This window comes from Macrobrachium nipponense, chromosome 33, assembly GCF_015104395.2.
Source record: "Macrobrachium nipponense isolate FS-2020 chromosome 33, ASM1510439v2, whole genome shotgun sequence".
Classification (NCBI taxonomy): domain Eukaryota; kingdom Metazoa; phylum Arthropoda; class Malacostraca; order Decapoda; family Palaemonidae; genus Macrobrachium; species Macrobrachium nipponense.
The window spans coordinates 48,314,243-48,336,303 of NC_087219.1; the positions used below are offsets into that span (position 1 = coordinate 48,314,243).

General features: G+C 48.5%; 1 protein-coding gene across 1 annotated transcript in view; it reads left to right on the forward strand.

The window, feature by feature from the left end:
• The first annotated feature begins 4,368 nt into the window (after nucleotides 1-4,368).
• LOC135202851 (uncharacterized) overlaps nucleotides 4,369-22,061 on the forward strand; it is a 131,418-nt gene continuing 113,725 nt past the window's right edge. The window contains exons 1-2 of the mRNA XM_064232310.1: nucleotides 4,369-4,873; nucleotides 8,647-8,852. Coding sequence (XP_064088380.1) covers nucleotides 8,664-8,852 — 189 coding nt within the window. The 5' untranslated portion in view covers nucleotides 4,369-4,873; nucleotides 8,647-8,663. The remainder of the gene's footprint in view (nucleotides 4,874-8,646; nucleotides 8,853-22,061) is intronic.

Below are 22,061 nucleotides of genomic sequence, written 5' to 3' on the forward strand. Positions count from 1 at the left end.
TTGAATTTTAAATTTTCATATCATGCGAGTCAGGTAAAATATCAGATGGATGCTTTACAGTTGTTTTGTTTAGGAATCAAACAAAATTCTATATGAACCCTTACCTTCAGTCAAATTCATTCCTCCATGAGTTTCAAAATGTTTCCAAAATTGTAATTATTTTTACAGCCACCTTTCCTACGATGCCCACCCAACAATTGTCTTTGCCCCAGAGTTGGCACCCCCCCCCCCCCTCTCTCTCTGTTTTGAGGGGTAGAATCACCGCTGCAAATTAGTGTTCCTTTTTGGCGACTGTAATACTGAATTCCTCTACTACTACTTTTAATAACTATAGAGCACCAAAATAAATTTTTGTTCTAAAATCGTTGAGTTATCAATTGACAGTGACTGTAAAAACTGAATATAAGATGAATATTCCCATTTCCATAAAAATCTTTTTATGCTAAAAGGTATGCATGAATACATAATAATTCATGCCAAAAACTTTTGTTTTAAGTACACAATGGCTGTCAACAGAAAATATAGAACAAATAACCTTATACATAAAAGACCACTCTCATTATTTCCAGGAAAAAGGTCAATGTATTCAACAGGAAATATTGAAATACGTACTTATGACGAATGATTTTACCTACAATTTGGAGTCTTCTAGAGTAAGTCCTCTCATTTACAATCAATCATTCACTACTTTGATCTGAATGGTGAGTTCCTATACTGTATCAAAAGCCAAAATACTCTATAAATTTCAAAACATTTTAGTTTATAATGGTTAGTGTTTGTTTGTATGGTGTTTTGACGTTGCATGGAACCAGTGGTTATTCAGCAACGGGACCAACGGCTTTACGTGACTTCCCAACCACGTTGAGAGTGAACTTCTATCACCAGAAATACACATCTCTCACTCCTCAATGGAATGGCCGAGAATCGAACCCGCGACCACCGAGGTGAGAAGCAAACACCAAACCAACAACGCCACTGAGGCGCTTTTATAATGGTTATTATATAGCTTGATGTTAATTATTAGCAAAATATTTTTGACATATTTCTCTCTCCAATGCTCAACATATCAATTTTCCAAGCAGGTCCAAAGCAACCTTGAACCTGTTCGATTTTCCATCTTGAGTATTTGCCTAAGAAGGCGTCGTTCTAAGAAGCTGCACCTGTCACACTACAAGTGCTAGGTGGCAATATTGTGACTAAATGAGACAAGGCCAGAGAAAGTATATTTATCAGTAAGCATATATAAGTCAATCTAGTATTCCTTTGCTCCCTGTGGGAACGGGGGTGACCACAAGGCATTACACATACGGCTTTATCTTGTACTTGTGGGATGAGGTTTTAATCCTTAAAATGGATGTTTAAAGGACATTATCATTTATGGTGGAACAATCGACCGGACGTTTTGTGACGTAATTTCATTGAGCTGAGAAGTCAAGTTCAGGCTGACTATGGGAGAGGTGAGATCTTTGCACTACAGTGGTGATGACCATAAGTCATGGAATACTATCGAGTTACCACTTTTTGGATTTGATTCAAACATGCCTACCTTTGTACGAGCTCATGGAACTGCTGCATATTATCCTAAACAGGGGAAAGATTTTTTTAGCTTACGTCTGCGTCAGCAAAGTCCCTAAGTTGCCTCAGTCATGCTTTCCAGAGACTAAAAGCCGCCACTAATGCTAAGTTATTATACTTGCGCAGTAGGCCTGTGCAGACAAAGCTGAACCACCAACGTTCAGTTATACCTGCAGGTATCGCTGAACGTTAGTGGTTCAGTTATACCTGCAGCAGTCTTCTTTAAAAATCGGTGGGAAAGATCCTATCAGGGTTTATGCCGCTTGCACTGTCGAGGCCCAGAAGCAAAGTTTTTACTTCTCTAGACATGAAAGCCGCTCAGTTATAGTGAGAGTCAATGGCCTCCAGGTCTACAGAAGTAAAAACTGCTTCTTGGCCTCGACAGTGGAAGCGGCATAACCTTAATAGGATCTTTCCCATCGATTTTTAAATAAAGACTGCTGATTTCACTAATCCTAAGATTACTACTGTTTTCAGAAGATTAGTTGGACTTGCAAATTTTCCATCTGACTGGAGCAAGAGAAACATTACTGCATCACCTAAGGGACTAAGTCCGTCTTCATGCCCCTCAGATTATAGGCCGATTTCAGTTACCAGTTTTATTTAAGGATTTTCGGAAGCTCGTTCTCTAAGCGTCTTTGTAGGTTTGTTGAAGATAATAAACTGCTATCAGCATTACAGTTTGAGTTCCTATAAAGGCCTTGGGCTTGTGATACGCTCTTGATAACACATACCATCTTGCAGTGCTCTTGGTGAGGTTGCAGAGACACAGGTGGTCGGTTTAGATTTTAGCGCAGCCTGTTACCCATGACGTAGATACTCATCTAAAGCCAAGATTGTTGGGAACTGGCGGATCTTTTATCAGCATTTTAGATTATCCCTTCCCTTTTTTAATATGCTATACCCAGCATAGTAGCTTATTAATGTCATATCAGGTATTCCTCAAGGTAGTGTTCTTGGACCATTGCTATTTATTGATTATTTATACTTGTAACGTGTGGCAAGGTCTAGAGAACAAATTGATTGCTCGCCGATAATGCCGCTCTTCTATGTAGTTGTTCCTTCTCCATATCTTAGGTGGTTGGTTACTAAATCATTGAATAGAGATCTGACACGTATTCATGACTGCAATAGGCATTGAGGCACGCAGCCGAACCCTGCTAAAACTCAAATCATGCATACAGAACAATTTCGCCACTGCATTCACATTTACATTTAAATGGTAAGGTTTTAAATGTCAGTGACTTCTAAGATTTTAGATTTAGCTTTTGATATATTAACTTTTGAGAAGCATATACGTAATACTGCTTCCTCTGCTTCTCAAAAAGTTGGTGTCTTGTGCAGGTTTTAGAATGTTTTGGGATGAAGCTATTGTATCTAAATGTTGAACTATCCTCTTCGTCTTTGTTTGGAACAGGATATTAATCCTGGTTTGGAATACTGTTCTCCAGTGTGGTTTTCCGGTGCTGCCTATCCTCTCAAAATCTTGGATAGAATTGTCACCAGTCAAGTTTTTTTCTTTTTTTTCTTTTTTTGTCAACTCTTATGTTGACTTGTGACACAGACGTACAGCGCATTCATTATGTTTGTAGCATAAAGTTTACTACGACAAACATCCTATACAATCTCCTTTACCTGACCTAGCTGTGTTTTCTTGCAACAATAAGCAGGTGCTGCTGCAAGCAGTGTTTTGTTTTCTAGTATCAGGTTTAACACTACTCAGTTTTCTAAGAGCTTTTTAAAACAGAGTAGATTTGAAGAAAGAAAAGTGAAAGCATCTAACTCTTGTGTGGCACACCCATCCCAGTATTGACCAGACCCATGTTGCTTAATTTGGTAATTGAAACCCAGGGTGTAGTAGTACCAAATACAATGTTCACGATGTAGCAAGTTCTAATAACCTTGCAATTCTGAATATTTATTTTCTAATTTGTTAATATAGAAACGGCAATTTCTTGCCAACTAGAGAATGTAGTGCTCAATGCAAAGCATTCGATGTTCCGTTCTTGTTGTTGGAAGATAATAGCGAATTGTTTTCCGTTCAGACAAGCACTACATGCGCCCGGCGCCCGCTTAGAACCTTCACGAGTCTACCACAATGTCTTCCCTGAGTTAATCTTATTCTTAGGCCTATGTTATCAAACCATCGCTGTTTGTACAACTGACAGGATAAAGGGGTGCAAGATAACATACAGTCCCTTAAACTGAAAGATGGTCAGTGGACAGTCTTCACCCACTGGTGACACACATGAGCAGAAGATACCCTGCAAAAATAACAATGGCCATGGAGCTTACAAGTAAGAAAATGCAGTATGCATTATTTGCAGTTATCAAGTGTAGTTATGTTCAGGAGCCCTTTAACAGAAAACGAAAGCAAAACACGGTAGGTTGCATTTCAATTAAGTTCCTTTTCAAGCACTTTAATTTCCATGCTTAGTAACGTGCAGATTCACTCAATTTTATCCTTTAATTAGGAACGATACACGTTTGGACCAAGTTTAGTGTAATGATTACCGCATATAACATATTAGTTATTTTAAATTCTCTGCACAAGTGTTATATACTTATGGTAGGTTTGTATTTTTCTAAACCAGACTTAAGTAGAATCGCAGAGGCCAGTGTGAAATAAAATACTGCACTGGTTTACCAGATTACGGAGGACAGGGTTAATATTTAAAGACGAAAAATTCACAACGTTAAGCACAGGATGTTAAGCATCTATTATTGCATTATGGAAAAGTGCTGAAATGCTTTTTACTAACCAATGTAGGAACTAAAACAAAATATTGTACATCTGTTCATGTTTTCCAGCAAAATCACATTTTGATTTGCCCGATTCCAATGCAAAATGACTCAATTCAGCAAAAATAGTTCGTGAGATGGAGATTTAATTATTGAGATGAAGATCTAGGATCCATTAGCGGGATAAAAATAAAAAAAGGTCGGGAAGTGCAACGTGATCTTTGTAGACGACGTAGGAGGCCGAGGCCAGGAGGACAGGAGTGACTAATGTAAACAAGAAAGATATGAGGAAAACCAGAGCTAAAGTTACTCAAGTTGAACTTTGGTATTTGGCCAACGCAACGCCCACTTGATCTCCCTAAAATTTTGTCAAACCCAGGTCACAATGGCCAAATTTAGGGGGAATTATTGAGTTTCTACGAGGTTATTTTATTGGCCTGGCTGTAGTACCCGTTGACAGCTGAGAACTGACAAGGCTACACTGCAAGCAAGCTAGAATCGTCATCCTGGGCTAAGCAAGGCTATGCCTGCGAAACGAATATTTAGACTGAATTAGGTATGTCTGAGTTTGATGACATTTACTAATCTGTTGTCTGCTTCGCTTGTATATAGCATAATAACGTAGGCTAGTTCTACTCACTGAAATATCAAAGGCTTAACCTAACCTTACCTAGCCCAGTCGAGGTAACCTAAAGTAGCCCATTTGTCAAAGACTGATATGCTGTTCCCTACCTATATTAAGCTAGCTTGACATTTCCAGTGTATTCAATGATCCAGGATAGGTAAGGCAAAATATGGGCTAAACCAAGTGGAGACTGACATAGGTAGCTAGGTATCAAAAAGGGGAGGTTAGGCCAAGTTCAATTTTAAGTTATACTTGTTACCTTTCCATGGACGATTAATTCCATTTAAGTCTTGGACATTAGGGAATGATTGATTCTTGAAATTTATGTGCTACCTACTATATGTAGCTATGTGCACTTTCTTTTTTATGCAGTTAATGTAGACTAATAATAACTTTTAACATTTTTCTACATTCAATTAAGTAGGCTTATACTTTTGTAACAAATAAAAGCTTCACGGCTCCTCCTGGTAAAATTTATGGATGATTTCTAACTCCAACAATTTTCCAATTCCCATCGACCTGCTTGGGATGGTTACTCCTTCTGTGATAAGCATTCATCATACTATTTAGATATACCTACCTTCAACAACTTCTGGTTTGGTTGTTAAAGTTTGATAACAAGTTAGTTGTTGGTGGCAAGTGCGTGAGTGGCAGTGCCCAATGACCTATGAGTAGCCTAACCCATCACTTTTTCTTTGGCCAATGTCAGTCAAGAGTCTCCGCTGCTGTTGTTAATGGAAATAGACTGTTTTCTGAAACTTTGTAATTACCTATATCGTATTTTTTAATGTATTGTGATGTTCAGTAAGTTCGTTAGTTTTGTTGTGTTGTTCAGCCTTTCAGGATACAGGAACAAATACTACTTGTATTCTTATTCATTTCTCATGTTACAGCATGGTTTGCTATTTCTGGTATTTACTGGAGCTTCTTTGGTTACCATTAGGGTAAACCAGGAATCCTCCTTCCAATTCTCTGGCATCAGTCAAGAATCCTTCCCTTTTGGATAGAACTGTTTAGCTACTGGCCCAGCACTCTCACTAACCCATCCCTGCATGCACCATCTTGGATATGAGGACTGCTTCCGGCTGTTCCAAATGTCCCTGTTGAGCCAACATCCCCACTCAGCCCGACATGGCCCTGCTCTGTGGATCAGAATGACTCTACCAGGGTTGTTTGTGACAATTTTCCTCTTGGTATGAGTCTATACTGGGTAGATCCATTCACTCATGATCATACTACTCCCTGCTCAGCTTGTGGTTTGCCAATGGCCCTCAGGTCACCCATGCTAGGTGGCGCACATTTTGTTTGGTTGCTATTGATCGCAAGGAGCTGTGAAACTTGGGCACAGGGGCAGACAGGTGTGCCTACTTCTCTGCCAGGTGAGGCTTTTGGAAACTTTGGGGAACACCAGTGATCGATCTATTCACCATGTGGCTAAATATAAAAACTCCCAATGTTCTGCTACCCCATTCCAGACCCAAGGGTAGTATTGGAAGATAAATTATGGCATCCCAAACCTTGGGACAATCTTGACAAGAATGCATTTCTGCCCCTCAGCCCAATTTGTCAGGTGATTAGCAAGGTTTTGATTACCCTTTGTTTTGGGATGACCCTAGTGTTGTTTTGTTGGCCACATGCTGAGTGGTTCTCAATCTGCTACCCCTCTTGATCAAGGTGCCAATAGAGATTCCCCTATGGCCCACTCTCCTTTAATAGCCACACACTCAAAGATACCACCAGATTGTTCACTCCCTTCAGTTCCAAGCATAGAGGGTATCTAGTACATCCTGCAAGAGAGTGAGACTTTTCTTGCAGGACTGTAAGAGAGATGTCTGAGTAACTTGTCATTTTGGTCTGAATATGTTTCAAGAAAATTGGGCCATCTTCTGTGATTGGTGCTGTAGAAGGGGTCTCTAGTCAAAATATTTTGTCACTGGATCATAGACTACTTTGTCGACCTTTGCCAAGAAAAGCTGCTCTGCTGGTGGGGATTCAGATGAGATGCTTAGCGAGTGCAGGATCATCTCGTTACTCCTGGCATCACAAGAAGGAAGTGTCCAAGAACACTTTCTGGTTTTGCGAGGTAATCAAGTACATATACGACTTCTCGAGCAAGGCAGCTAGTTGTTTAGTCCATGTAAGAGCCCACAAAGTCTCTTGTCTCTCAGAGGAATATTTTGGTATGTTTTTCCAGTAATGTGGGCAGGTGTTTGGAAAATTCAGACAACCTCCACCTCATTCTACTTAGGGATGTTGCTCAAAAGTCCCTGGATACCTTTCCCTTTAGACCAGTGGTAGCTACTCAGAAGTTCATGTAGGCAACCAGCTCCATTTGGACAGACAAGCAGCTCATTTTAGTATTTACCTTAGTGTAAGTCTGTGGTATGAATATTGAGTGACTGATCTTTCCCTTCTTATCTTTATCCCCCCTAACAGAGCAGCATCTACAGCCTAATGCTTCATCTCTTTAACAAGGGCAGGGAGGGTTAAAGCTACACTCTAAACCCATCCCTTTAGTTTGCCAGATATGGTCACTTTCCAAATTGTATATCCACAGGGGTATGACAGTTCCCTGATTCTTCCTAGAGCAGAGCTCTTTACCTTCTCTCAAGCCTGGAACCCTACTGCTATGCCATCCACATAACATAATAAGCAGGAGATTGTTGAAATCATTGATCCCCTAACTCACTATGATGACAATTCTAAATGGGTTACAACAGCCATCCATTGATGGAGATGATCTCCCACATAATGAATGAGTTTCCTACATAATAGGCGATGGTTTTCATTCCTGTTGGAACAAATGGCCAATTTTTTTTTATTAATTTGTATTTTTTGTTGGCATACAAACCAGGGCCTTACATTGTAGCTTCCACCTCTTACTACTTATCTTTGTCCCTAAGACCAAAGGAAAATATGCTTGGTGATGGCAGGTGAGTGAAAGGCATCTCCCTCACACACTCGCCTTATTATCAAATTCATTGGCTGTTTCCAGCTCATGCAAAAGTATACTACCTACTATACAGCTGGTTTTTATATCTAGGAAAAAAGACAAATTTCTGTACTTTAAAAAGCAAACGAGCTACCCTGTATTACACTGACTATTCATTACAACTTTGCAAACCTCATGCATACCCTTACCCCGCATTGCATTTCACATTTACTAGTTAGTTAGAAAGCTTCTATCAAGTCACTCGCCTTTTAATTAACTAACTGACTGTAGAGATGCTCAAGTTAGGAAAGTTTATCAATAACACCCATTTAAGCTAGGTTGTTTGTATTGTGGTACAAATTCAGACATAAACAGTGTTTCTCCTGTTAATGATGATAAAGATATAGTATGCCTAGTATGCCTGTGGGTTTCTTGCCAGAAAAATAAACTAGCAACCTATTTGATATCTAATGTTGAATGGCTTGTTATCAGTAGTAGCTGCTGTAATTGCTGGTTGCCAGCAGTTGATGAAAAGGCTGGATTCGGATTTAAGGTTTCTATCAGGCATCTTTGTCTTATACAGTGAAGACCTGAACCAGATGGGAATTGAGGCAGAAAGCAAGCAAGACAGTAGACCAAACTTATTACACATCTAAACTTGTAAAGGGAGACCCACTTGTTAAAATGTTTATGGAGATTGTGATGATGAATATTTTTTGTAATAAATGGTTTTGAGAAATATTCCCTATTGTATAATTTACATTATCCACAGGTCCACCACCAAGAAGAATGAATACATCACTCCTGAGTAATGCTGCCAGAGATGATATTGATGATGCTTCTGTTGAGGAAGAGGAGGACCCACATGGATTTCATGTGGTGGAGACTTGCATCCTGCAGCGACAGTCATCATTAACACACCAGTCTCCAGTTCCCAGTACAGTGAGTTCGACGCTGGATGAACTATTTACGTGTGAGGTATACTGCTTGCATTGGTATGTAGTATCAAAAGTACTGCTGAAAGTTACTCACTCAGGTGTATTCATGTGTCCGTACAGTGTACAAAACTTATTTTGTTCATGAAACTTACCTGTCAGATATATATATAGCTGTATTTCTGACGTCCGACAGAATTTCAAACTCGCGGCACACGTAGTGGGCGGCCAGGTGGTAGTACCCATTCCCGCCGCTGGGTGGGAGGCGGATATCAGGAACCATTCCCATTTTCTATTCATATTTTTTCTGTCGCCGGTGCTGCAAACAACTGTTTACAGTACCTCCGTCTAGGATTTTTGATTATCTCGCTTAATATTATCTGGATTGACTTTTGGTATCGACTTCTGGATTGTTGGATTGGCACGCGTATAGTGGATTGGTTTTTGATTTTGGATTGGCTTTTTCTGTGTACATGATGTCGGGATCAAGTACTGGAAGTTTCAGAGTGTGTGTGAGGAGTGAATGTAAGGTGAGGCTTCTTAAACCTTCAGTTGATCCTCACACAGTTTGTATGGATTGCAGGGGGCATGTTTGCTTGGTTGATGATCGGTGCAATGAATGTAAGGATTTGGATGATGATAAATGGAAGATGTATGAGACCTATCGACGTAAATTGGAGCGCGATAGAGTCAGGAGGTCTTCCTCAAGGGCAGTTCTACTAAAGGTAAGGATAGTAATTTCATTTCCTTCCTCCTCTAACACCAGTAGATTTTGCTCAACCTAATCCTGTTTTGTTGCCTTCGGGCCCCAGTGCTGTGTCTGGAGAAAGGTAACACCCCCCCTTTCTCTGATTCTGGAGTCTATTCGTGCTCTCGAATCTAAAGTTTTGGCCCTAGAAACCGGCCCTGTGAAAGTTTGTGTTAGTGCCCTAGTGTTGTGGAGGGGGAGGGGGCGTCAGATCGGCCCCATAATGCCTCTAGGCCTAGACCTCTATCGGACTCCCAGGACTCAGGGAGTGGGTATGTCGAAAGCCGCAAGAGGGTTACGGGGGCTCCCCACCGATCTGGCGTCCCTTCGGCAGGCCTTGTTGCTAAATCCCAGGCTGCCAAGGAGCGCGCACGAGCGCGTGTCCTTAAAGATTGCTTTTCGTCCTCCGAAGCGTCCTCCCCGCGCAAGGGGTGGAGCGCTCGGAGACTCGCGTCCGTTGAAAAGGACCTTTCGCTTTGAGAACGCTTCACGTCCTATGTCTCCTCTTTCGTCACGAGGACGCTTATGACGCCTTTCCTCCTCAGAAGAGAGGAAGGCTTTCTACCGACGAGGACGTTGGTTTCCACGCACAGGCGTGTTCACCTGAGAGGCAGATAGCTGTACCTGCTAGAAGGAAGGAGGCGTCCCCTCGCCCCTCGCCTTCTCGCAGGCTCAGTCCTGCCCCTTCTTATGCTCCTTCGTCACCTACGAAGGATATCCTAGTGTCCCTTCAGGACCAGATTACGTCGCTGATGGCTCAGAGGACTCGCCCAGCAGCAGTCGAGCCTAAGCGTAGGAAGGACGTTCGGCTGCCCGTCAAGAGGACGAAGCAGCCTCATTCTCTCTCGTCTCGCTCGTCTCTCTCTCCTCCTCCGGATCGTCACCGTTCTCGTTCTCCGAGTAGATCTTTCGCTCTCTCAGGAGAGGACGCTCGCCAGGACGCTCGGCGTTCGAAGCAGGACGCTTTGCGCTCTCGGCAGGGAGCTGTTGAGGACGCTCGGCAGGACGCTTTGCGCTCTCTACAATAAACTCTTTTGAGGAACAGCTCGGTCAGGACGCTCGGACGTTCGAAGCAGGACGCTTTGAGTTATCGACAGGACGCCTTTGAGGACGCTCCGCAGGACGCTCGCCGTTCGAAGCAGGACGGTTTTTCGAGCGAGGCAGGACGCTTTTGAGGACGCTCAGCAGGACGCTTGCTTGCTAAGCAGGACGCTTTTTGGCGCCTCTAGTCAGGAAGCTCGCGCTTCCTCTCGTAGGGACGTGTCTGTTAAGACAGTTCCGTTGCTTCTAAGACGCTCCTCTTTCACAAGAATGTCCGTCCCTCTAAGGGATCGACGTAAGGGCGATTCCGTACCTGTAGCGGGTACTTCCAACCAACGGAAGTCATTGTTCAGGATTGAGACTGCTGGACGTACTCCCTCTCCTGATGGGCGTTCTCCAGTTCCTCTTAGGGAGGAAGGGGAACTTAGTAGTCCAGGGAGTTCCGTCGAAGAAGAACAGCCGGTAGCTTCAGCTGTCTCGGACTACAAGGTTCTTGTTAGGCTGTTACGTTCAGCCTTCGGGGAGAAGTTCCAGCCGGCAGCCCCTAGGTCTCCTCCCTCTCAACTTTCGTCTTCCAAGACCGTTAAGACCCCTGAATTCGTCGAGATGAAGACATCGCTGTCGACCAAGAGGGCGTTTAAGAAGCTTCAAGACTTTATGTCTAGAAGGAAGGATCAGGGCAAGACCACTTTCGCCCATCCACCCTCTAGACTCGCCGGGAAAGGAGGAATTTGGTATGAGACCAAGGAGGACGTGGGAGTAAAGGTTCCTTCGTCCGCTCTGGGTGACTTCTCCAGTTTAGTGGACGCTCAGAGGAGGTCTCTCTTATCGTCTGCTAAGGTGTCCTGGACTCCTGTGGAGACTGACCACCACTTGAAGGGACTGCTTCGACAACCCTAAATGTTTTTAATTTCCTAGACTGGTGTCTGGGAGTTTTAGACCTTCAGTCTAGAAGTCCTGATTCTCTCAGTCTGGGGGAGCTGTCCAGCGTGTTGTCATTTATGGACAAGGCCGTCAGGGATGGTTCGGAGGAGCTAGTTTCTCATTTTGGAACTGCTTTCCTGAAGAAAAGAGCACTGCTTTGCAATTTTACTGCTAAGTCGGTATCTCCCGCTCAGAAAGCGGAATTGCTCTTTGCGCCTCTTTCGGACCATCTCTTCCCCCAGGCTATGGTAAAGGATCTTGCAAAGAGTTTGCAAGAAAAGGCGACCCAGGACCTCTTGGTACAGTCTTTCAAGACGTCCAGCAGTTCCTTCCACTTCGACATTCAGCAAACCCCCGAAGAAAGTCAAACCCTTTCGCGGGGCACCCCCCTCGAGAGCAGCTCCTCGAGGGAGAGGTTTTTCGAGAGGAAGAGCTTCATTCAAACCCAAAACCAGCAAATGAAGATCTCGTCCTTCAGACGCCAGTCGGGGCCAGACTGGAATTCTTTGCGGAGGCTTGGAGGCAGAGAGGGGCGGATCCTTGGACTCTCAAGATAGTAGAGCGGGGTACAAGATCCCCTTTTTACATCCTCCTCCTTTAACATCAACTCCCAGAGACCTCTCTCCATCTTATCAGGGAGAGAAGAAAAGTATTCTTGTTCCGATACGTAATACAAACCCTCGGTCCTTTAACAATAGGAAGGTAACTAGCGGCAGCTGGACGGTCGTAAGCTTCGAACAAGGGGAGAACGGTAGTTAACTGCTTGTCCGATCGTGCGCGCGCCGCCGCGCGACCCGGGCAGTGAAGAATCACTTTTGCTTTCGGCCGTGGTGTGACAGGACGTGTTCGTCATCGCTCTGCCCGCTATTTTCGCTCCGTGTGCTTGGATGTTTACAATTTTTCTTCTGACTGGTTTGTTTTGGTGGGTCGTGATTGAAATTGTAAGTACTCTTTTTTCATTTTTCATTGAAAGTGAATTTAATTATGGATCAAGAAGAGCTTTCGCCGCGCCCACCAGCTGCCCGTAGAGTGTGTCCCGGGCTGGAGGGGCGTAAATGCGGCGGATTTCGCTCTTATCCAGACATTGATCCACATGGAATTGTGTTATCGGTGTCGGGGGCGAGAATGCTCCCGAGCCGAACCTTGTAATGTGTGTGTGAATTGGTCCGAGGCGCAGTGGGTGCTGTACGAGGGTAGGAAGAGGCGTAGACCGACCAAGGAGTCGTCGGAAAGCTCTCCAGCGACTCCTTTGGTGACAGATACCTCGTCATCCTTCCTGCCTCCAGCTCAGCCCCCACGATTTGCGCCTTCCCCTGCGGGGGGGGTTTCGGAGTCCTTCTCCTCACTCGATCCGTCGAGTGTGGAGAGGGCGCCCGATACCCGGATGTTCAATTGTACTCGGGGTCTTCCGTCCGCTCTGGGTGGGGTTCGTCCTCCCCCGGGCGCGCGGGTGCCCCCTCTAACTGACCCGACTGTTCTCCCTCAGGTGTGCCTTCTGTGAGTGACGAGTGTGGGCGTCGTTGGACTGCAGGGCGCCCCTAGTATCCAGGGCTTGATTCAACGTCTGGCGGGGTCGGCAGTTGTAACTCATGGTGTAGTCACAACAACGACAAACACAATGTCCACACCAGCGTACGCCGCCCCTCCTCATGTAGTGTATACGCAACACATTGCGTCGGTGACACCCACGGCATCAATCCAGAAGCCGATTGCTGCCGTACCTAAGAGGGGCGTGCCGCCGGCCACCTGGGATTTTATGTGCTGCCGACTCCCCGCGACTTTCGCTGGCCCAAAAAAGTTCGCCCCTGGATCTGCCGCCCGTCCCAATGATGAGTTTGGCTGTATCGGAGATGCCTGTGACGCCGGACTATGCTGCCGTACCTGCCGTACCTGCAGCTAATGTTGCTGGTCCCAGAGGCGCTGCCCTTGCGCCGCTCCTACGAAGCGCGCAGTGCGGGACGCTCATGCCGATGTTGCTGCTGGAGCTGGTCCTGCTGGTGCTGGTCCTGCTGGTGCTGGTCCTGCTGGTGCTGGTCCTGCTGCTGCTGGTCCTGCTGGTGCTGGTCCTGCTGGTGCTGGTCCTGATGGTGCTGGTCCTGCTGTGATGTCCCTGCTGCTCCTGCCGTGCCTGCCCCTAGCCCCACGTAGGCGCGTCTCGTCATGGAGGTGCTGCACCGGTCTCAGGTCCTTCCGGACAGGATCAGTCGGGGCGGTGTGCTTTGGCAATTGGCCCGACTTTTCCGTGGATGGAAGACCTGACGCCGTCCTGAGAGAGCTGACGAAGAAGAAGAAGAAGAAGAGGAAGGTGTCGTCGTCGTCTTCATCGTCTTCTTCGTCGTCTGTTGCCGCCTCTCCCCCTTCGACTTCTAAGGCTTCCAAGCCGAAGAAGAAGAAGGCTGCCTCCTCCCCCCCTAAGAAGGCTCCTGCGGGACCTTCGAAGGGCCCGTCTCGCTCTGGCGTGACGGGGGGTGCTTCTGCTGGTCCTCCTGTTCCTCGGGAAACAGGGTCCGTCTCTTCTTCTGAGAAGAAGAAGAAAGACGGGGACCAAGGATGTGCTGGCTCTGCTGGTACATCCGCGCCTGGTCTTGGTAGCACTGCTGCTAAGGCCAGGTAACCCTAACGGCCAGTCTCGGACTTCTCGTTCGCTTGAGTAAGGTCCGAGTGTACGGTCTCCTTCGGGCGACCGTGCAGCTAAAGTCAAGACGCCTGAGCTCGCTCACCGTCATGACCGAGGCACGGAGCAGAAGACTGTCGAGAATCGCGCAAGTGACTCTCGCCAGGCCAGCAGCCGCTCTCGTAGCGACCAGCCGGTACCTCGGGCTGACGTGACGGTCTCTGACCGGCCACGGGTTGAGGCTGGGAAGAGGTCCCCTCGACCAACGGCACCAGCTTCGGCTGGTACCAGCGGTTTGACGTGCCGTGAGGACGCTCACCGGTCTCACCGCGAAAGCGAGCTCTGCAGATCACCTGACCGTCGCTCCCATAGGGACCGGACGGAGACGGTGGCCAGCAGCAGCTCGTCTGACGCACGGGGATCGGGGTCGACGTGCTCAGATCGAGCCGCTCGCCACAGGTGAGCGGCACGGCCAGGCCTGCAGATAGATCCCCACCGCGGGTTGGTGATCGGCTGCAGCCCCCACGTACGCTGGTCCTGCCAGCGAGCGGGGGATGGGGGGAGCGTCAGGTCTGTCTCTCCTATACCTTCAACTTCCTCGGGCTACACCGGGAAGAGCGAGGTATCTAGGAGTGATCGTGAGAGGTGCGCCGCTCACGATCCCGTCACGATGCCGCACGCACCAGGCATGGTCTTAGGACCAGCCAGGTCGTACGCGCAAGTGGCTGGAGGCGACCGTCAGGGGTCTGTGCTGTTCTCCTTCTGAAGGAGGAGGGTCTCGAGAGCTGCTCCTGTTGGAGGGACTGGACGGTCCTACTCCTCAGGACGCTGTGACTCCCGAGATCCAGAGGAACTTTGCCCAGGTTATTGCGCTGATTCGTCAGCACAACGACCTGGGGGAAGGATCGCCGCTACCACCATCTGAGCCCACGTCCCGGCTCGAGTCATTTTGGGGTTTCCCGAAGAGGGAACCCAAAATGACGGTGGGACTGCGCGATCGGAGCTTGCAGACTCAGTCCTTGACCAGGTGGAGAAATTTCGTCTCAGGACGAGAGGACTCACTTAAGTCAGGACGGTCTTCCAAGCTACTTCCTCCTCCTCTGCAGCGACAGCCGAAGTTCTACGTGCCATCAATGGATCCAATACCGCCCAAACAGGTTAACCCGGAGCTAGCTAGGCTAACTCCAGGTGTGTCCCTGCAGCAGCTCCTGTCGGAGAACTTGTGGTTCTCGCAGCAGGAGGCACTGGGCCTGGAAGCTACCGCTATGGCGGCTTTCCAGGCAGTCTCTTGGTTGGATCTGTGGTCCCTCACAGTATCCAAGGTCGCGGCGACTCCGGGGGTGCTGCCCTCGAGAAGACCCGACTTCAGGAGACTGTGCCAGTCTGGAAGGTAGGGCCATCATCCTACCTCGCCCATTCAGACTGGCAAACCTGTGGGCCAACTTGGTTCTCCGTCGTAGTGACGCTGTCCTTACACGAGTAGCCAAGGGGGCCGGGCGTGAGGCGGTAAATGGACTCCGTAACGGACCAATGAAGAGTTCCTCCGCTCTCTTTCCCGGAGAGATGGTGGACGCTGCGGTGGAAAGACGGCGCACTGATGACAGTGACCGTCTGGTTCACCAGGCAGTTACGAAGGTTTCTGGGCAACCTCGTACAACTGCGGCTAAGCCTAAGAGTTTAGCTAGCGCTTCCTCGGCTGCTAAGACGGCTGCTCCATCGAAGCCCCGAGGAAAGACTCTTCCTGCTTCAACTTCTGGTAAAGGAGGCCGTAACCAGCCCTCCTCCCAGCCCTCCTTTCCCCGAGGAGTGCTGGGAAGGAGTCGAAGCGAGGTGGGAAACGCTAGGGACGGCGTTCCCCCTCACCAGCTGCCGGAAGTGGGGGGGGTGCCTAGCGAGCCATTGGGCAACTTGGCAGCGCTACGGTGCCGAGACCTTGGATAGTATGACGTCCTTCGGGAGGGATATCTACTACCCTTCGAATCTCGACCACCCCATCACCTCCAACCCGGTCCATCTTCAGACTTATGTGCTGGGATCCTCAAAGGACGACGCTCTTCGGCAAGGAGATCAAGACCATGCTGACCAAACGAGCTGTAGAAGTCGTAGTAGTTAGATCGGTCACCGGGCTTTTACAGCCGCCTTTTCTTAGTGGAAAAGGCATCGGGGGGCTGGCGCCCGGTGATAGATCTCTCTCCCCTGAACCGATTTGTTCGCCAGACTCGGTTCAAGATGGAGACGGCACGTTCCGTGCTGGACTCCATCAGGGAGAACGACTTCATGCTTTCGGTGGACCTGAAAGATGCGTATTTTCAAATACCCATCCATCAGTCCTCCAGAAAGTACCTCCGCTTCATCTTCGACGGGACGGTGTACCAATTCAGGGCACTTTGCTTCGGTCTCTCAACCGCCCCACAGGTGTTCACGAGAGTGTTCACGCTGGTGTCTGCTTGGGCCCATTCGCACGGGATACGTCTTCTGAGGTATCTCGACGATTGGCTGGTCCTGGCGAGCTCCCGCTCGCAGTTTGCTGCAGGACAGGGATCGACTTCTAAAGTTTTGTCGCGATCTGTGGGATCGTGATAAAACTACGAGAAGTCCGATCTCGAACCCAAGCAGAAGATGAAGTACCTGGGTATGCTGATCGATACGGTAGCAGCTCAAGTCCGTCCCGCAGACTTGAGGATCAGCAAAGTTCAGGGAGGCAGCCGGCCGGTTCCTGTCTCGGCAGGAACAGGCAGCTCAGCAATGGCAAGTCGTGATCGGCCACCTGTCGTCACTCGAGAAGTTAGTTCCTCACGGACGTCTTCACCTGCGGTCTCTCCAGTGGAGACTAAGGAGAGTTGGTCACAGGTAAAGGATCCACCTTACTTCCCCACCGTGTCCATCACGGAGAAGGTGAGGCAGGACCTAGCCTGGGTGGCTCGACGACAGGAACCCTCTTAAGAGGAGTGCCCCTACGCACTCCCCCCCCACCCCCCCGGGAGATTGCTGCTGTTCTCAGACGCACTCGGACCGAGGGATGGGGCGCACACCTGGAGGAGTTTGCTGGCTGCAGGTGTGTGGGACCATCACGACAAGCACCTTCACATCAATGTCCTGGAACTCAAGGCGGCGTTTTTTACGCTCTCCAAGGAGTTCCAAGACGCGTTGATGGGTTGAATGGGACACTCAGGGGGGGCCCTAGTGTCTCTCCCGCTACACCAGTTGACTGTGCAGGTGCACGAGTGGGCCACGGCTCACTCGATAGAGCTGTCAGCACGCTACATTCCAGGCAAGAGGAATGTAGTAGCGGACAAGCTCAGCCGTCGGAATCAGGTAATAGGGACGAGTGGTCCCTACACCCAGAAGTGGCGGAAAGGCTCTTCACCTGTGGGGGCGTCCGGTCATAGACCTGTTCGCCACCCGGCACGAACAAAAACTTCAAGTTTTTTGCTCAGCCGTGCCGGACCATAGGGCAGCTGCAGAGGACGCTCCTTCAACACCCCTGGGACAACCTCTTCGTCTTACACCTTTCCTCCCTTTTGTCTGATTCGGAAAGTGATCAGCCGAGCGCTGGTCACTCCCAATCTCAGGATGATCCTGGTGGCTCCCAAACGACCTCAAGCCGTTTGGTATCCGGACCTGCTGGCTCTTCTTGCAGAAGAACCGAGAGAGATGCCCCACTGGCATAACCTTCTAGCCCAGCCACACGTAGAGCGGTACCACCGAGCAGTCCAGTCCTACAACTTCACGGCTGGCTGTTATCCACCATCTTTGCGAACGAGAGGCTTTTCTCGCAGCGCAGCAACAGAGATGGCTGGACACGTCAGACAGTCCTCTGCAGCTGTGTACCAGGGGAAGTGGGCCCGTCTTCTGTGGTTGGTGTCGTAGACGGGGTCTATCTCCTCTCAAGAGCCACTCTTCAGCAGGTAGCGGATTTCCTCGTGTTTGTTCGCCGAGAGAAGCTCTCTCAGTACCCACAGTTAAAGGATATAGAGCTGCACTGGCACTCGTCCTCAAAACTGAGGGGACTGGACATCTCGAACTCGTTCGAGATCTCCTTGCTAATGAGGAGCTTCGAAGGTCTTGCCCACCCAGGGAGCTCAGGCCCCCTGAGTGGGATGTGACTCTCGTCCTTAGGAGTTTGACTCGAAGACCATTCGAGCCACTCCGAGAGTCGTCAGACAGGGATCTGACCCTCAAGACCCTCTTCTTGCTGGCCCTGGCATCGGCGAAGAGAGTAGGGGACTTCATGGTCTGTCCTTCAATGTTAAACATTCCAGGGGCTGGGGATCTGTGACGCTCGATTTCGTCCCGAATTTCGTAGCTAAGACTCAGAATCCGTCGATCCCTGACGACAGGTTCGAGTCTTTCACAATCCCCTCCCTAATGGATTTCACCGACAACGATACGGATGAGATGCTGCTTTGTCCTGTGAGGGCGCTACGGCGCTATCTGAAGAAAACTCGACACCTCAGGCCTGAGTGTCGACGCCTCTTCGTTAGCACTGGGGTTACCAAGAAAGAAGTATCCAAGAACACGCTTTCTTTCTGGCTGCGTGAGGTGATCAGGAGAGAGTACGAGGCTGATGGTAGTGACGACATCCGTACGCTCCGACCGAGAGCCCACGAAGTCAGAGGTATTGGACCCTCTTTGGCGTTCCGCAAGAACTTCTCCGTGGCGCAGGTCCTGAAGGCAGGTGTCTGGGCCAACCAGACTACCTTCACGTCCTTCTACCTTCGGGATATTGCCCACAAGTCCTTGGATACTTTTTCCTTGGACCTGTGGTGGCTGCTCAACACGTTGTGTAAGCTTACCCAGCACCCGAGCAGGCAGAACAGCATCGATTCCTGGTGTGACTGTAGGAATGAATGGTTGAATGAGAGTGCGACTGGCTTCTCTTCTCCATCTTTCTCTCTCTCTACCTGTGGCAGAGGGTCACGGTCGTCACCATGCTGGAAGGAATCCGATGCAGGTAAGCTACTCAACCAGACCCCAATCTATCCCTTTAGTTAGGGATAGAAGCAAATATCCTCCACTCCCTCCAACAAGGGGGAAGGATTGGATGCCTACTTGAGACAAACCCATAACTTTATGTTGGCTCCTGTACAGGAACAAGTTCTTGCAATGCTGGTACGAAGAGATACGCTTGCCTCTCTCTTAGTACTTGGCTCAGAGGTCTGACCATGATCCTGCGGTGCACACCCCGATCAATCGGACAGAGGTTTGGATCCCTCCCTCATTCCAATTGTTGGACGAACACCAGTCTGTTCACCAAAAAGACTCAGATTCCACCCACCCAAGTGAAGTGAGTCTTCCTATTGTTAAAGGACCGAGGGTTTGTATTACGTATCGGAACAAATGACAATTTGTCGAAAATTGCATTTTTCCTAACTATACAAACCTGAGTCCTTTACATATAGTCCCACCTCATACCACCCCTCACTCTGCAACTTTTTGCATGGGCCTAAAGCAAAAGTGATTCTTCACCGCCCGGGCGCGCGGCGCGCGCACGATCGGACAAGCAGTTAACTACCGTTCTCCCCTTGTTCGAAGCTTACGACCGTCCCAGCTGCCCGCTAGTTACCTACCTATTGTTAAAGGACCTCAGGTTTGTATAGTTAGGAAAAATGCAATTTTCGACAAATTGTCATTTTCGATCTGTTAGACCAGATGGTCGAAAAAAGAGCGGTGGAACAAGTCTTGGACCTAGAGTCACCGGGCTTCTACAACAGGATTTTCCTAGTGCCGAAGCAGTCGTCAGGTTGGCGCCCGGTCCTGGATGTGAGCAGGCTCAATCTTTTTGTAGAAAAGATCAAGTTCAAAATGGAGACGCCTCAGTCGGTGCTGGGAGCCTTGAAGACCTGGCGACTGGATGGTGTCTCTGGACCTGCAGGACGCGTACTTCCACATCCCAGTCCACCCTCTTTCAAGGAAGTACCTGAGATTCGTCTTGGACAACAGGGTTTGGCAATTCAGAGCCCTTTGTTTCGGTCTCAGCACGGCCCCCGATGGTTTTCACAATGATTATGAGGAATGTAGCGAAATGGCTCCATTCGTCAGGGATCAGGATATCCCTATACCTCGACGATTGCTGATCAGAGCGTCGTCGAGGCAGAAGTGTCTGAAGGACCTTCAGTTTACGTTAGCCCTAGCAAAGTCTCTGGGTCTTTTGGTCAACTCCGAAAAGTCGCATCTGACCCGACACAGTCCATCGTGTATCTGGGGATTCAGATGGATTCAGTGGCTTTTCGGGCGTTTCCATCCCAGGAACGTCAGCGACTGGGGTTAGAGAAAGTCGCAGCCTTCCTAGAGAGAGAAGCTTGTTCGGTGAGGGAGTGGATTGAGTCTGCTGGGCACCATTTCCTCGCTAGAAAAGTTTGTCTCGCTGGAAGACTGCACCTCAGGCCTCTTCAATTTTCCTGCGGAAGAATGGACGTCGAAAGAGGACCTGAATGCGATCCTAAGGATCTCCAACAAGGTAAAAGTCCACTTAAGATGGTGGCTCGACCCTCAGAAGTTACGAGAGGGCTTCTCCTAAATCTTCTGAGCCCCGACCTAGTGTTGTTCTCAGACGCTTCCATTTCCGGTTGGGGAGCAACACTAGGGGGGGAGGAAGTGTCAGGCTCCTGGAGAGGGGAACAGGTAGCCTGGCACATCAATGTAAAGGAACTGGCAGCGATATTCCTGTCGCTGCAGTTCTTCGAAGACAAACTGTCAAGCAAGGTTGTTCAAGTCAACTCACAGACAGTACCACAGCCCTTGCGTATCTAAAGAATCAGGGAGGAACTCGCTCCAGATCCCTTTTTCTCCTGGCAAAGGAAGTTCTGCTATGGGCAGACGCAAGGCGCATCAAGATCCTGACAAGATTCGTGGCAGGGGTTCAGAATGTCAGGGCGGACCTTCTCAGTCGCCGAAATCAGATTCTACCAACAGAATGGACCTTGCACCAGGAAGTCTGTCAACAATTATGGAGATTGTGGGGACGTCCTCTAGTAGACCTGTTTCGCTACATCAAGGACGAAGAGGCTTCCTCTGTATTGCTCCCCAGTTCTGGATCCGGGGAGGGGCAATTGCAGTGACGCGTTGCTCTGGAACTGGACAGACCTGGATCTTTACGCCTTTCCCCCATTCAAGATCATGGGGGACGTAATGAGGAAGTTCGCAGCTTCAGAAGGGACAAGGTTGACTCTGATTGCCCCAATGTGGCCAGCAAGAGAGTGGTTCACAGAGGTCATGACATTCCTTGTGGACTTCCAAGAACGTTGCCCTGGAGGAGAGATCTACTCAGACAGCCTCACTTCAAAAGGTTTCACCAAAACCTCTCCTCCGCTCTGGCTCTGACTGCGTTCAGACTATCGAAAGTTGGCCGAGCGAGAGGCTTTTCAAAGGCAGCTGCGAGAGCAATCGCTAATGCTCGAAGAGCCTCTTCAAGAGCTGTCTACCAATCTAAGTGGTCCTCCTTCAGGGCATGGTGCAAGAAGGAAGGAATTTCCTCTTCCACGACCTCTGTGAATCAGATAGCAGATTTCTTACTCTATCTAAGAAATGTGCAGAAATTGGCAGTTCCTACAATCAAGGGTTATAGGAGTATGTTGTCTGCCGTTTTTCGCCACAGAGGACTGGACCTCTCCGACAATAAGGATCTGCACGATCTCTTAAGGTCGTTCGAAACCACCAAGATTCCACAGGCAAGACCGCCCTCATGGAATCTAGATGTGGTGTTGAAACATCTGATGCTAAGTCCCTTTGAGCCTCTCCATGAAGCTTCTCTAAGGGACTTGACGAGAAAAACGCTTTTCCTAGCTTCTCTGGCGAGGGCGCAAGAGAGTTAGTGAAATCCAAGCGTTCAGTAGCCTAGTGGGTTTCAAGGGAGACAGCGCTGTCTGCTCGTTGAACCCTTCTTTCTTGGCTAAGAACGAGAACCCGTCTAATCCTTGGCCAAA